Source organism: Astyanax mexicanus, chromosome 7, assembly GCF_023375975.1.
Source record: "Astyanax mexicanus isolate ESR-SI-001 chromosome 7, AstMex3_surface, whole genome shotgun sequence".
In the NCBI taxonomy this organism is placed as follows: Eukaryota; Metazoa; Chordata; class Actinopteri; order Characiformes; family Acestrorhamphidae; genus Astyanax; species Astyanax mexicanus.
Window position 1 is genome coordinate 26,107,475 of NC_064414.1, and position 17,150 is coordinate 26,124,624.

The 17,150-nt window shown below is 38.6% G+C and overlaps 1 protein-coding gene across 6 annotated transcripts in view; it reads right to left on the bottom strand.

Moving 5' to 3' along the window:
• Nucleotides 1-2,276: 2,276 nt before the first annotated feature.
• The window catches only part of fgfr3 (fibroblast growth factor receptor 3), an 82,548-nt gene continuing 67,674 nt past the window's right edge, over nucleotides 2,277-17,150 (bottom strand). For all 6 annotated transcript variants that reach the window (XM_049481322.1, XM_007230891.4, XM_022684929.2 and 3 more), the window contains exons 12-18: nucleotides 16,994-17,104; nucleotides 15,395-15,585; nucleotides 15,101-15,223; nucleotides 13,776-13,846; nucleotides 10,581-10,718; nucleotides 9,367-9,472; nucleotides 2,277-7,533 (exon numbers count right to left, since the gene is read on the bottom strand). In XM_049481322.1, the coding sequence (XP_049337279.1) occupies nucleotides 7,369-7,533; nucleotides 9,367-9,472; nucleotides 10,581-10,718; nucleotides 13,776-13,846; nucleotides 15,101-15,223; nucleotides 15,395-15,585; nucleotides 16,994-17,104 (905 nt within the window). In that variant the 3' untranslated portion in view covers nucleotides 2,277-7,368. The remainder of the gene's footprint in view (nucleotides 7,534-9,366; nucleotides 9,473-10,580; nucleotides 10,719-13,775; nucleotides 13,847-15,100; nucleotides 15,224-15,394; nucleotides 15,586-16,993; nucleotides 17,105-17,150) is intronic.

Sequence of the window (17,150 nt, forward strand, 5' to 3'; positions counted from 1 at the left end):
CATATGAAGATGAGTGCTGTAACTATACTGTAATGTTCTGCATCCTCTCTATCTTCATACCATCTCAGGAGATTTAGGGTAAGTTTTATTTTATGCTCTGTTGCGCTCTGATTCAGTTTCTCTGCTAAGACTTCTCTGTAAACTGTTTCTCTAAAGACTCTCTAAAGATTTAGAATATCCAGTGCTCCGGCAGTACCAGCATGATCAGAGGCCTACTGATACCTTTACATTAGCTTGAGACAGCTCTACTGTTTATGCAGGGATCAGTCCAGGGCTTAGGACTAACTGAACGTTTAGGCATTCACACAATGATGGCAGCGATGGAGCTGAGGCTACGTTTCCTCTGTACACTCAGTAAATACACTCAAGATAAAGCAGCAAACACGGAGCGAAGAAAAAGCAACAGCGAAAAAAAAAACTGGGGCCTAGTGCAAACACGACTCCTCAACAGAAACATCCATGTAATTCTGGCTCTCCTAAAGACTGCAAACACATTTGTAAAAGACGCTCTTCAACTGCAGAGAAAGCTACACACATACATATATATATATATATATATATATATATATATGTACACACACGATGAATGAACCTCTTCAGTGCTGTGAAGGATGATGCCTTCCTGGTCATATTTGAGACTTACCTACAGGCTCATACATCTCCTCGAGCCCCTATCTGTTTCCATGTTCTCCTCGAGTCTCTAACGGGTTCTCTTGGGTTTTCTCTCACAGTAACAGTGAACTAGGTACTTTACATTTCACTGATTTGTAAAGAAGGAGTGTCTGTGCTCATAAATACAGCTCCAGAAAAAAGAAGACCACTTTAAACTGACCACTTTCTCTTATTTGACTATTTAAAGGTATATTTTCAGTATATTGAAACTTCATAAGTTCATATTCAAAAGTTCAAAACAACAATACCAACAATACTAATATTGGGTGTAATAACCATCTTTTTTAGTCACATGCTTTCATGCGTCTTGGCATGTTCTCCTCCACCAGTCTAACACACTGCTTTTGAGTGACCTTATGCCACTCCTGGCACAACAATTCAAGCATGTTAGCTTGGTTTGATGGCTTGTGACCATCTATCTTCCTCCTGATTACATTCCAGAGGTTTTCTCTTATTTTTTCAGGAATTGTAGATGTGTGTGTGTTTCTATGGCCAGAGATGGATTGGTGGGGTGCGTAATTGGCTGTCACCTCTTGCCAGTGTGAGTTTGTTGAGTGCTGAGTGTAAAAACTGAATTTAATATTCATTGTAAAGCATTACTGGGTGCTAGAAAGGCTCTGTTAATTTATAAAATATATGCTAATAGTTTACAATAACTATTTCTATGTAATGATTTACATGCATCTATTGTCCCCCCTTCTCTGAAGGGTTAGGCCTCACTGCACACCACTAAATCTAATAAACCTGTAATAATCCAGACTCTCACAATCAGACTGAATAATCTGAATATAGAACATAAACTATTCTCTTTTTAAAGATCTTCCCCTGCTTCCAGCCTGAATTCACCTCTAAGCTTATTCCACACATGTGCTGTAAAAACACCATGCCTGTGAGGAGAGTGCCAGAGTGAGAGTGTGTGTGTATTATATATCGTGTGCCTGAAAACACTTATTATAATATATTTACTTATTTTATAACATTTTTAATATGTTTAATACAATTATTATAGGGTCACCCATTTGTTTCTAATGAACGGGAATACCAAACGTGTACAGAAGTAAACAAAACCCTCACAATTGAATAAAAATGATCTAATAATGAATTAATTTAGTGTGTTCAGATGCTTGATGTGGACAAAGCCATGGAAGGTCATAATAACCAGATCAACTAAATTTTTTTTAAAGAAAATTATCAGCACTAAACCAAAAATGCTTTAATGCTTTATTATGGTCTGTCGTTTAATATATACATAAATAATAAATAATGTATAATATAAATTCAGCTGTGGCTTTTTTTCTTGCACTCTCTCTGTTTAGCAGCCTCTGTTGTTGTTTATGCTCTTTGATCATTTTCTTTCTTTTTGTTTATGCGCTCTGTGATTTCTTGTCTATTTAGCGGTAAATGGGGCCACGGCTGCGTCTACCAGGGAAAAATGAAGCAAGAATTGGAAGCAGGATTGAAGCAGCACGTCTAAAATGAGGAATATGGAAAGTATAACAAGAAGCCGCTGCTGAATAATGCATTGGTGCGAGCAGACAACAATAGAAAATATCAATCAATAAGAATAATGGAAAATGACGGTGGGAAAGAAAATCAGCAAAATATTCATTTTGTAGTGTGTTTATTGAAAACGTTTTTGATTGACAGCAAAAGTTCTGTCAGGCACAGACTGCGAGCGTAGAGAGGGGTTTAAAGCCCACCGTCTCTGTGGGGTGGAACCGGAATACAGCGGAATGTTCCGGAGAGCAGAGACGCGGGCCGGAGAGAAGAGATTCATTTCACACTGTTAGTAAACTTTGTTTTGTGAGTTAGAGAGAGAGAGAGAGAGGGGGGGGGGAGTAGATGAAGGCTGAATCACTCGGGTTCTTTAATTCAGCTTTAAACTTTATTCCCTCGCGACATACGAGAAAAAAAACACATAAAAACAATAAAAAAACAAACAAACAAAACAAAATAAAACCTACATGGAATGCATTGTTGGAGTAAGTCATTTTTTTTTAAAGTACTGAAAGATCGTGTTCACTTCTACTTAAAAGAAGACTCAATCACACGCCTACGTATATATGTATATATATATTTATATAATCTACACGCCGTGCAGCATTCATCTGCAAATTAAATCTATCATTTAAATTAATACCTTTCTTCTAAATAAGAGCTGAACGGCACTACTGAACCGAGAACAGAGCTAAAAGAAAAGAATATAAATTAGAAAGACAAACAAATGAATGAATGAATGAATAAATGAAAGAATGAATAAATGGTCTTCAGACCGTATTGCTCGTATTGTTCCAACCCCCCTTTAAAAAAAAGGGCGGGAAAACGCTCTTACAAAAAAAAAAAAGAATGTAAACATCTTCTATGCTGCCTCAACTCTTCTAGGCCACGCCTCCGTCTAAATGGAACTGAGACTGATTCATAAATACGCTGAAATAAATAAAGCTGACTGCTTAATGAGAGCAGGATAGGGTGGAGGTTGGTGGTTGGTTGGGGGAGGTGGGAGGGGGTGTGGCCAGCAGTATCTGAGGAAACTGCTCCGAGCTGCTGGAGGAGGGTGGAGCAGGACGTTCAGTAGTAGAGCAGGGAGAAGATGAAGAGGTGGATCAGGAAAAAAATCTAAACAGTTTTAATGTAACCAAATATACTGTTCACACTGATCCAGCGTTTCTGAATTCAATACCTATTATTCATTTTCACTGAGGATTTAAGAGCATATTGCAGTTTTATAATTACAGACTGTAGATCTTCTGTTTCTCTCCATACTTTATTATTCTACTCAGGACTCTGCCTACAGGACACTGTCTGCCTACAGGACATTTCCTACAGGACAATGTCTACAGAACACTGCCTACAGGAAACTGCCTACAGGACAATGTCTGCCTACAGGACATTTTCTACAGGACAATGTCTACAGGACACTGCCTACATCACAATGTCTATAGGACACGGCCTACAGGTCACTGTCTACAGTACAGTGTCTCAGGAAACTGACTGCCTACAGGACACTGTCTACAGGGCGCTGACTGCCCACAGTACACTGCCTACAGGACAGGATACTGTCTACAGTACACTGCCTAAAGGACAGGATACTGTCTACAGTACACTGCCTAAAGGACAGGACACTGTCTACAGGATGCTGGCTGTCCACAGTACACTGTCTTTAGGACAATGTCTACAGGACACTATCTACAGGACACTGCCTGCAGTACAATATCTACAGGACACTGACTTCCCACAGGACACTGTTTAGAGGACACTGCCTACAGGATAATGTTCAAAGGACACTGCCTGCAGGACACTTCCTATAGGACACTGACTACAGAACACTGCCTGCAGTTCAATGTCTACAGGACACCGACTGCCCACAGGACACTGTTTAGAGGACACTGCCAACAGGATACTGTTTACAGGAGACTGCCCTGAGGACAATGTCTACAGGACACGGTCTACAGGACACTGGCTGCCCACAGGACACTACCTAAAGGAAACTGTCTACAGGATGCTGGCTGCCCACAGGACAATCTCCAAAGGACCCTGCCTACATGACAATGTTCAAAGTTCAGCAGTGACACTGAGGTGTTTAAAAACTCCAGCAGCACTGCTGTATCTGATCCACTCACCTGTATGTAATTATAGATCTACAAATTGCTCCTATATTCTCAGTGGAGTTGAATACATTGGTGCTTGATTCTTGTCTACACAGATTCTCACCTGGAAGAGATGGAAGAAGAAGAAGTAGAAGAAGAAGTAGAAAAAGAAGAAGAAGAAGAAAAGATGGAACATTCCATGTGAAGGTCAGTGATGCTTCATTAAGCATCTGAGAACATCAGTAAAGAAGTGCCTTACAAAAAATGTTTTTTTTTTAAGAAACACCCTGCTTATGTCCCTGCTGCTGTTGCTGTACATTCACAGACCTCGAGCAGAATATCACTCTCTCGGGGTCCAGGCACTTAATGAATATAAAAATGGGCTGATAAGAAGAAATGGGAGAGGAGAGAGGAGCAGTATTACACTCATCAGATATCAAATCTACAGTTTTTACGTTTTAGCAGCATCACATCACCATACCGCCTCCTCCTTCATCCCTTTACACAATTATTGCCGGTTGTCTGTTTGAGCGCAGTTGTACTAACACACCCTGAGACCCAACCAAGACATCCCAGAATGCTTTGCTCCGCACGGCCAGAGACGGCGACGCCCGCTCGGATCCAGCGACAACCAAATGACCTGTGCTCATTTACATACTCAGAACAGCAAGGGAAAGGATGAATTTTGGCACTTTACAAATGTAGCGATGGAAGATTACCTCGCAGTTATTCGACGTTACATTTCCGCTTAGCATAGATGAAATCCGATAGAAAAAAGCATTCATAAAACACACTTTTATAAAACGGTCTGACCATATAGTTACTACTATCTTAGTTTACGCCATTTGGGTTTTAAACACAAAGCACTCCTTCATATCATAGAGCAGCAAGCAGAACCACAGCGACGATGAATCCTCAGAGAAGAAGAAAAGCCACTTTAATACTTTTAATACGTTACTCTAATGCTTTCTTAGGGGTTACGTGTCAATTTTTAAAGATATAGTTCTCTATTAGAGCTTGTAGAAAATGATAAATGCTAAGGAATATGTAAGTGTCTCTTTTTAAGTGCTGCACTCTGCATTGTGTGCTTAACTCACTAGCTCTGAGAATTCTTCTCATTAAGGGACAATTTCCTTTCTTTCCAGGGAAAATCGATCATGTGTGGTGCTCGAGCTGCACAATTCAACACTGAAATCACAGTCAAAATGTAAAAGAAAAACATTTGGCATTCTTTGTTCATGTCTCAGAATTGGAGTTCTGATTCACTGTGTTAAACTGGTACTTAATATAAACAGCTCTGGAGAAAAAAAAGAGAACACTTAAAATTGATGAGTTTCTTTGATTTTACCAAATTGAAAATGATCACAAGCCATCAAACCAGGCTAAACTGCTTGAGGAGTGGCATAAAGTTATCCAAAAGCAGTGTGTAAAACTGGTGGAGGAGAACATGCCAAGATGCATGAAAACTGTGATTAAAAATCAGGGTTATTCCACCAAATATTGATTTCTGAACTCCTAAAACTTTATGAAAATAAACGTGTTTTCTTTGCATTATATGAGGTCTGAAAGTTTTTGTTATTTCAGCCATTTCTTATTTTCTACAAATAAATGCTCTAAATAACAATATTTTTATTTGAAATTTGGTTAAAATCTTGTCTGTAGTTTATAGAATAAAACAATAATGTTAATTTTAATCAAACATATACCTATGAACAGCAAAATCAGAGAAACTCATCATTTTTTCCAGAGCTGTATATAATATATAGGGCCCTATGATGTCTGATTTATATTTCCCTATTTTTTATCTCAACTGCGCAATCCTGTCCTTGTCCTCGGAATCTCAGAAATCATAGGGCACTACTATTGCCAATAGTGTTTGTATACATTCTCATCACTGTAAACAAAAAAGATGGAACAAAAGAAGGAAACAAACAACAAATAAACTAACAAACAAACAAACGAGAAAAAAAAAAAAAACTAAAACCACTGGCTGAGAAAATGTTGCACTTCTGTGGTAAATAACTTACAAAATAAAATATGAACATAAAAAGAAAAAAAGAAAAAAAACAAAACACAACCCCTTTGTTTACAGTACCAAAAACCCTATACTATAATTTTAGACCTTAAAATTATGTTAAGTCTATAAATAGCTTTACAAATATACATGTTAATTCAAATAAAACTTTTGTGTTCGCTTCTTTAAGATTAAATGTTTACACGACCTCAACAGTGTATGCTTCCTTTGCAATGCATTGTTTTTTTTTTCTTTTTCTTTTTTTTTTTTTGTTTAAACGTCATTTTTAAAAAATCCGATCCTTACATATGCTCTTACATACACTGCTGCTGACTGCAATATGATACATATTTATATCTATATATATTTACAATAGAAAATTTAGATACATACAAAGCACACAGTCTGCTCGAATCTAATCTCACACCTGGGACCCTTTTCTTCATAATGGCAAAAACACAGTTCTTTGTGAAAAAGGTTGTAGATAAAAAAAAAAACTAAAAGAAGAAACTGGCCATGTGTTTGAAAAGCAACGTTTTTGTCTTTGTTTAAATCAGATTTTGTATTAAATAAGTTGAACTTTTCCCTCTTTTTCCCACATTGTTCTGTATGGAATGGCACTCTGGCTCTTCGACACATGTCTCTTTTCTTTTCTTTCTTTTTTTTTATGTCCCCTCCAGCTGTTTCTGCACTTGTTCGGTAGGCACGGAATGGTTTCACCCTTCAAAATGCCGAGAGGAAAGGAAAAATTAACTGGCCGAGTAGAAAAATAGGAATTCTCTTTTGAAACAGGATTTAAAAAGCAGGATGTCGGCTTGGAAGCGGAAGAGGAGCAGGAGGAAGTGGGCCGTTCAGTTGGTACTGAGTGTACTGTGCACACAGCTTTTCCCACCTTCCAACCTCACTGTGTGTGTGTGGGGATAGAGGGCTGGAGCGCTCTGTGCAGCGTGAAGATGCTCAGGCTGGTCCACACAGTTATGTAGAGAGCTGTAGGTGGGGGTTTCCCTAAATCAGGGTCTCTGTGAGCCCCCCCCTCTCTATGCTGGATGTCCAGAGATCTGATGTGTGTATGAAACAGGAGTTCAGGCAGGCTGTCTATGTCCGTATGACGCCGTTGCTGTGGTGGTGTTTAGGTAGGCATGGTTCGTCAGGCAGGGGGTCGTGAGCAAACACAGAGTCGTCACCGGAGGAGCAGGTGCTGTTGGAGTCTGGACAGGTGGGGGAGTATTGCTCAAACGGCACAGAGAGATCCAGATACTCCTGTGGAATTAACACCCACACACACACACCCACACAGGGTTAACATAATATATATATATAGCATAACAGCTGTATATACAATACATTATTCACCAGTGGTGTTCAGTGAGACCCTTTTAACCCTTCAGAGAAGGGGTGACAATAGGTGCTCGTAAATCATTACATAATATTTAATCAGGAAATACATTTTATAGTTGTAAATTGTACGCATATATTTTATAAATGAACTAAAATAAAAAAACAGCAACTAATTCTAAGCATTAGTCTGCATTTTTCAGTTCCTATAGGACTCATATCTGATTATAAAAATGGCTTCTGCCCACGTGTCTGCATTCCCCTACTACTGATTTTTTAAAGCATGTAGTAATGAGGTTATTAGCAAAGTCGTAGGACAATCTAACCAATCAGATTCATGATTTTCACTACGGGGGCGGGGCCATGACTGTCTAACCCCTTCTCAGCATTCTGATGAAAGGGCTACGCGTTGCTTGGTCATAAAATAAGTGCTCTATTCAAAGAGCACTTACTCTCTTAACATCTCTAACAAACTAACTACTTCTAACCTCATTTCCTTCTTCCCCTCCTTCACTCCTCTGTCCCATTATTTCCCTTTGACCTCCTTTAGGCCCTATCTAAAGATGTTTTTACCTTTAACTTTCATTTATTTTTTTACTTCACTATTGTAAGTCACTTTGGACAAAAGCATCTGCCTAATTTAATGTAATGTAATGTAAAATAGAGCACATGCTGGATTAGTTCAGTAGTTAGCTAACTATCATGGAACTGCGACTGTAAATGAGACAGATATTGTGTCAAATCAAATTAAAAAGTCTTTTTTCAGGGCTGTCCTTCAATATGAAACTAATTCACAATAATAGGCTAAATGTACTTAATGTTTTGGCCGACCTGGCGTACTGTAGACATACAAATGAGTGATCTTTAATGAGCGGCTGCACTTTACGAAAATTAAGCACTGATTGTTGTTGTCTGTTGTACATCATTTGTCATTTCTAGCTGTGTTTGTGGGCTGTTAATTTGTATTAAGTGAATATGTAGTTATTGTAATATTTATACATGTGTAGGTCAGTTGGGGGGGTGGAGGTGCTTGCAGAAGGGGTACCCACTGTATCAACTGCACGCCACTGCTAAGCACTACACACTGCTTTGCTACGTAAGACAAGAAACTTGGCAAGCAGTGATGCTAACTTTGCAAATCCTTATTTTCCTCAAAAGGCAGCAGGTAATTATACATATGTATGTTTACAAACCATTTAACCACAGTAAATAGTAAATGTATGCAGCAGTCGTGTGCACCTAACTGATTACTTTAATCACCTGAATTAGTTTAGCTCCTGGTGTTTTTCCCCTGCAGAGCATCACTGCAACCTCAATCATATCCAACTGATTGTTCTATTTAGATGCTCCTGAAGGCTCGCCGATCTGAATCATTGTGCTAAATTAGCTTTTTATCTACAATTTAAATCAATTTAACCCAATTAAATGGAATTAAATGATCAACAAAGAATGTAGTGTGAGTCTTATACCTAATACTCAATACCTAATACACAAACAGTGCCTGTTAAATCTGTCGTTTTTTGTTCACTTTCTGTGACGGTTCTGTATCTCTCAGCTTGTCCTGAAATGCATGTGTAAAGCCTGTCCTTTAGTGATGGCTCAAGACATGAATTATGTTTCCCCACTGTAGGAGGAGCCAAGGAGCAAAACATGGCAATCAGAAGCTCAGAAAACAGTTTGGCTAGGAACAATCTTTTAGATGAGTGTGAGAGAAAGACAGAGAGAGAGAGAGAAAGAGTGAAATGACAGAGATCTTACATCAGTTGATGTCATGGACAGCACTCTGTCGTGATCCTCCACTAGCTGTCTGAACGTGGGTCTCTGAGATGGAACAGCATGCCAGCACTCCCGCATGATCATATACCTGTCAGAACCACACAGTCTCTTATTCTGCTGAAAAACATCACTGTCTCACATTACATTCATCTTACAATTCAATGATACAGGAGAACGTGGGAACAACTTCACTTTATGTTTTTTTAATGTACTGAAGCAAGATATCTGGATATCATATGTAGTAGTATGTAGTTAGGGAAAATGTAAATAAGTTAGGAATTTGTGAATTCCTTAGTGATAAACAAATAAATACATATATATATATATTCTTATTACAGTGACCAGCATTATTGTGGTTGGCCTTGTTTTTTTTTTATTTTAGTCATTCTTACCCAAATTCCTATGCAGTATCTAGAATTCTCAACCTGGTTCTGAATATTGATACCAAATCCAAAATTTTTAGAACTATTTAACTAGTTACATGGAATGTAAAACATCTTATTAAAGCATTTAAGATGTTAAAATGGTTGGAACAGAGCTGTAGAAGCTAAAAATACACTTTTAAAATGAAAGGATCTAGTTTTATCTCCAGCACTAACCCAGCATTACATCCTGTAAATAATGTCAGATGAATAAACACACATTCACACACTGTCCTGTAGTGATGCTGTCCTGTAGCATGTTCAGTATGTATCATATGGTAGTGCATAAGTTAAAGTGAAGGACAGAGTGTTAAAGGTAATATTGTATACAGAAATTAAGTAAAGTTTACTAAAAGAAAGGATTGATTCAGCAAAAATAAATTAAATAAAGTTTACTAAAAGAAAGGATTGACTGAAGTTCAGTTCACTTATTTACTCTATGTAACATTAAATCTTGAAACCGAGTTGAAGTTACTTAAATTTACTTAAAAAAGCAAATGCAGAAAGTTGCATTTTACTCATCACTCTTTTCAGTGCAGACGGCAGTGGCAACACCAGGAATCAAACCAGGGATGTGCTGATAATAAGCCTTATAGATGCTTAGACAGCTCTGAACCAACCTGTTTATCTAAATAACAGTAATTTCTAAGCTTTCTCAGGATTGAATACTTGATTACAGTGAATGAAATGTCAGAGCATGTGTGCTTGTGTGCAGGAATGAACAGTAAACGTGTTTTGGAGTGAAAAGTGAGTTGAGTTAGATGAGTGGCGTACAGTTCGTGAGTGCAGTTGGCGGGCTTGTCCATTCGATGGCCCTCCTTCAGCAGCTTGAAGAGCTCCTCCACCGGGATGCCGGGATACGGTGAGCCGCCCAGTGTGAAGATCTCCCATAGCAACACCCCGTAAGACCAGCTGCAGGAGCAGAAGAAGCCAGAGGTGAACACACACTCACACACAGCACCGCTGTAACACTGAGAGAAGTCATCAGATAGAGATGTGGGCGGGTAAATGGCGCGTAGACTCATGAAGCCCTGTGGAGAGCACGGTTAGTTCAGCGGTGTGAATTAAATTTCCATTTATATTTCCATTTGCATTTATTTATTTGACTTTTATGCAAATCGACTGAGAAATGAGGTGAGTTCAGTGCAAGTGCACAGTTACAACAAGAGCCAACTATGATGCAAGTTCTGCATGACCATGTTTCCACATGTATTAAGAACTGAATGAGCCACAGTCGAGCATGCTGGAATTACTGATCTGAGTCACAATTTTAGACATATATAATGTACCTAAACTACTAAAAAACATTAGTTTATAAAACTGTACATGTCTTTTATTGAGTTTAATAAGTAAACAGACACACTGTCACTATTATCTTCACGTTCATCAATGGCTACGTTCGCATTATCAGGCTGAAGTGACTCAAATCAGATTTTTTTTTGCTCAATGTGGCTCAGAACTGAATTTTTCATGGCTGTGTGAACGTGCCAAATCCGATTTTTTTTCAAATCAGATTTGAGTCACTTTCATATGTGGTCCTAAATCGGATACGTATCTGATCCATGGACATGCGACATATATGTGAATGATTTTAGCAGATTGTTTTCAAATGACTTTTGAATTCATTGTTTCCTCAGTGATTAGTATTGATCATGTCTTGAGGCAACAAATAAGCCAGGAACCACGATGCTCCCTCCACCATGTTTTAAAGTTAGGATAAAGTTAGTTGGTGTTTTTTTTTTCGACCAAACATAGTGTTGTGCATATGAGCTAAAACAATATTTGTCACTTTTTCTCTTGTGTGTATTTTTCCTTAAGATCTCCTTATCCTCTTATATTAGTTCTCTTTCTCTCTCTCAGTCTTTCTCAGTGTCTCTCAGTCTCTCTCTCTCTCTGGGATGTTAGGGTGTTGGCGGATGTGAGAGAACAGTATTGTCGCTTCTCAGTGAGGCTTAAAATGTGTGTATGTGATACGAGAGGCGAGTCTATTAAACCAATGTGTGTGTGTGTGTGTGTGTGTGTGAGTGTGTATGTGTTATCACAAGCTGTTCTGTTAACCCAGGGCTCTTTTGTTTGGCCTCATTCCTTCCACACCACCACTGAGCAGCGCTAATCAAATTAGCCACGCTAAAAAAACCCAACAGGAGCTAAGAGCCAGTTAGCGCTAGCCAGCTAAACTCTCTCTCTCTCTCTCTCTCTCTCTCTCTCTATCTCTCTTTCTGTCTCTCTCTCGCGCTCTCTTTCTCTCACACACTCCCTCCTTCTCATTTACACACCCACGCCATAAGAAGCTCAATGAATGCTGAATAATTGGCCCATCAGCACATCAGTATCCATTCATTAGCTTTATGTCAGACTCAAATCTTATTCATTCATATCAGCAGGCAATGAGACTAGAATTGTATAGGCCTACACACACACACACACACACACACACACACAAACACATACAGAACCAAAAACAATACAAATCATCAGGCCTATTCCCAGCCCAGCAGTGCCTAAGGGAGTGTGCTGATAATACCAATTCTCTACTGCAATCTGACTGAGCTTAGGCAAGAATGATTACATTCCACTGAAACGCATGGCAAAAAAACAGCAAAGTGTGTGTATGTGTGTGTGTGTTTGTCGTCATAAAGACAAGGAAGACTACTGTATTACCCTCTGACACGCTGACATGCTAATCAAGACCTGCTGTTCAAGCAGACAATGACAAGGAACCTGTTCTCCTCTTTTTTTTTCTCTCTCTCTCTCTCTTTCTCTCACACACACACACACACACACACACACACACACACACACACACACACACACACACACACTCACTCTGTCACTTTTAAAGCAATTCTGAGCTTTTCTGAGGTCTTCTAAAAGTTGTTAGCAACTGTATTACTAAACAATAAAGTTGTTTTGCCAAATAGCTCTTGAAGAAGTCACTTACTTTTTCTAGCCTGCACTGTGGATGTTCACTCAATATGTGCAATTAAAAAGATAAACAATACAAATAAACTATACAAATGTTTGTATTTTACCAGATTAGTTGTGTTAGGTTGTGTTTGTGTAACATACAGTACCGGTTAAAAGTTCGGACACACCTCTTCCTTCTATTCAATGTGTTTTCTTTCTTTTTTTACGATTTGTTTTACATTGTAAAAAAATAATTTTGAATACTATATTAAAGCTAAAGAGGAACATGTGTGGATTTATTTTGTAAAAAATAAAGTGTTATTTATGTTTTATACTTTAGATTCTTCTAAGGAGCCATATTTAGCTTTGAGGACAGATTTTTTTTTATATCTTAGTGGCTTCATGAGGGAGAGTCACCTGGAATAGTTTTCTTAGCATCTTGAAGGAGTTCCTGGAGGTACTGAACAATAGCTGCTGCTTTTCCTTCATGTTGTGAAGCTCAAGCTCATCCCAAATCACCTCAAATCATAATTTGTTTACTATGTAAATCCATATTTGTCCCTTAATCAATTTTAAAGGTATTTAATATAAATCTACAACGTGGAAAATAAATGAAATAAAGAAATGAAGAAAAAGATTGAATAAGAAGGTGTGTCCAAAGTTGTGAGTGGTACTGTTATTGTGAAATTGATGAAGATTAGTTAGGATTCCAAAGGATTCAACACACACACACACTGTTACACCATAGGAAGTTGGCTCCACCCCCCTCACTAATAAAGCAGGATGGAATGCTAGTGTCTTGCTGTATAGGATAAGGTATAAAAGAGCATGTTGGACAGTAAAACACACATAACACACACACACACACACACACACACACATTTTCCCAGCCCTACAAACCTATGCTCTGCTGCGTTTGATGCTAACACACACAGTCACAGTGTTCAAACAGCAGCATTCCTCTGCCGGTTTATGAGCGGACCGGATGGAGCGACGGCAGGACAGAGAGAAAAGATGGAGTGAAGGGGAAAAGAAGGGATATGCAGGGCAGTGTAAACTCACACATCGCTCTGGTGCGTGTAGACCCGGTCGAACAGCGCCTCCGGTGCCATCCATTTAACGGGTAAACGACCCTGAAAGCACAGACAGTTCCGTCAGAACAAGAGAATAGCTGAACCAGCAGGACACAAAACTACGGCCAGCGGACTGACCTAATCCTCTACTGTCCCATCTAATACACAGATCCTCCAGCAGAGCATATCTGATCATCTTTCCCACCAGAAGATAAAAAAACTAAACAAAAAATTATAAAAACAATGAGATCCAGAGCTGTTCTCATAAGCAGCCACAGCAGCGCAGATCTTTCCTGCACTTTACTGCAAGAAAAGTCAATATTCACTGCTCTAACTGCACTGCAGGCTTAATATTCAGCCATTAATCTTACGACATGTTATTCAATAACTACTATACTCTTGAAAATAAAGGCGCTACAAACGCTTGGTTTGAGAGATGACCTAGAAAAAAATACTAATATAGTTCCATAAAGAGACATATTTGTACAAGGAATTGAACCAGTTTCTTTCGGGTTTATACGAACTCTGGTGCTTTTCAGCGAACAAACATTCCTGGATCCGGAACGGACTTTTCCTGGTGGAAACGTGACACCCCTGTTCCTTCCTATTGTTGCTTAAAAGGCGCCTTATAATCAGGTGTGCCTTATGTATGAAAATAGACCAGAAAATAGACATTCATTTATAGTGTGCCTTATAGTCTGTAAAATATGGTATTGGTTATTTTTTAATACTAAAAAATGCCTAATGCTTGATTATCGTATAATCAAGTATAATAAAAAAAATACTGTTTTATAAATCGCTACTTCTAGAATAGTTACCAAAAACTACGTGTAAATTTTTATGTTTGTAATTTTGGAGACTAAAAAACATTCAAAATACTTTTAAATTTATTGAAGTTGTTTGTAAATAATTATCAGGAAACACACCACATAATCTACAATTATCTAAATAAATCAAATCATAATAAAAACTTAAACCAGTCCAAGTACAGTTATCAAATCAAATGCTTCAAATTAACCCAAAAACCTTCTTGATATTGTCGATGAGATATTCCAAGCACTACAAACCTATATAGCATGTTTTACTGTAATACTTCTAATCACACTGATCTTACTTAGACATTAATCTAACCTAATGAATTCTAAAGTAAGCAAACAGTGCTTAATATTAATAATAATAATAATAATAATAATAATAATAATAATAATAATAATAATAATAATAATAATAATAACAGTGTTATAAAAGCTAAAACACTTAAATAACACATATACTAAGATAATTCTTCTCTGCTTGTGCCATAATCAAACTCACATTGGTGGTCTTCTTGTAGTAGTCTATGTTGTGCACATCTCTGGCTAAACCAAAGTCTGCGATCTTCATGACGTTATCTTCCGTCACCAGCACGTTCCTGGCTGCCAGGTCCCTATGGATACACTTTACACACAAACACACAAACAGGAGAAGTTACAAAAGACCCACAGACCATGAAGCCCTGCACAAATGTCAAGTACAAAAACACCCATTACATTTGCATTAGTTGAGCTGTTAAACTAGTTATACTGTTGTATGTGTGTGTGTGTGTGTGTGTATGTGTGTGTGTTTTACCTTCTGAGAAGCAAGGTACTCCATGCCTCTGGCCACCTGATAAGCACAGGACACCAGGTCCTTGAAGGTTAGTGTCTCGTTGGGGATTTTACAGGTGTCGAACGAGTAGTCCATGCCAGGAGGCCGTCTAGCTCGAAGATACTCTCTCAGATTGCCTTTAGATGCATATTCAACCAGCACATAGAGAGGACCTACAAAAGAACATAGAATTACTGTAGGTGTTACAATCATAATCATCATCAACTCATTTTTTGCACTCATCAACAAACCACTATGATCAGGAGATCGCCGGTTCGAATCCTGTTCATGTAGCTTGCCATCAGCTACCGGAGCCCTGAGAGAGCACAATTTGTCTTGCTCTCCCTGGATGATGCTCTCTCCCCACATCACTCGAAAGGGTGATGTCAATCGGCACAAGGCTGCATCTGTGAGCTAATGTATCAGGACCGAGTCGCTGCGCTTTCCTACGAAAGCCCTGTGATGTTACTCTGCAATGTTTTAAAAACAGGCGGTGGCTGACACATGTATCGAAGGAGGCACGTGCTAGTCTTCACCCTCCTGGTGTTGGGGTATCTTTAGTGATAGGGGAAGTTCAATTGGGGAGAAAATTGGGAAAAAAGCTTGTGTGTGGTCAGTGCCAAGATCAGATCAGTCAGTTTGTCATCACACATCCAGAAGGCCTGATATCTGTCATGGTCTGGGGTGCAGTTCTTATGATGCCATCTTTGTTCTTCATTACAGGCATTTTTGCAGCACAACTTTTTATAAAGAGCTCCAGAAAACAGTGGCCAGCCTTTTATGAACACACACTCTGCTAAACAATTCCTACAGAGATAGAGACAATGCTCATCCATATAACACATATACCAGAGTTTACCTCTAAGACACAGATGCTATAACATGGCCACAAGCATTCATTGCAAGACCTGTCCCTAGTTTAAAATGTGTGGGATGTTATTGGACGTGCTGTGAACCCTCCATCCCTACCTCAAAATCTGCAGGAATATTCAAGCTGCATGGGATGGATTCGGACACCTCTTTCTAGGTGCAACTATGTTTTTGATGATGAGCATACTGTACATATCAGGTCTTAAAGTCATTCATAAAGTACATCTAAACAATATAATACACTGCCTGCTCAAAAAAAAGGTCACACACTTATTTTTCGTTGGACCGCCTTTAGCTTTGATTGCGGCACGCATTCACTGTGGCATTGTTTTAATAAGCTTCTGCGATGTCACAACATTTTATTTTAATATTGCTTTGATGATGGTAGAGTCTGACCACTGCACAAAGTCTTCTCCAACACATCCCAAAGATTCTCAATGAGGTTAAGGTCTGGACTCTGTGGTGAACTCTCTATCCACGAAGGAAAAAAAAACATTGGCTGAATAACCTGGTCTATTTTCGGTATATTCAGGTAGTTAGCTGACCTCATTCTTTCAGCACATACTGTTGCTGAATCTAGAAACCTAGACCTGACCAACTACAGCATCAACCCTGCATAATTTACTAAGTAAATCCAGGTGGCGACTTTTGTTTTCGCCAGGCAGTGTATATCTTTAATAGTATATTTTAAAAATATATGCGTTCACAAACCATCTTGAGTGCACGCTCCGAGCAAATTGATGATGTTCTTGTGTTTGCCGATCATCTTCATCATCTCCATCTCAGACACCAAATCAGACAGGTCTTTGTCTGTGCCGTCATCTGAAACAACAACAAAAAACAAATTATTATAAGATACTGTATTATT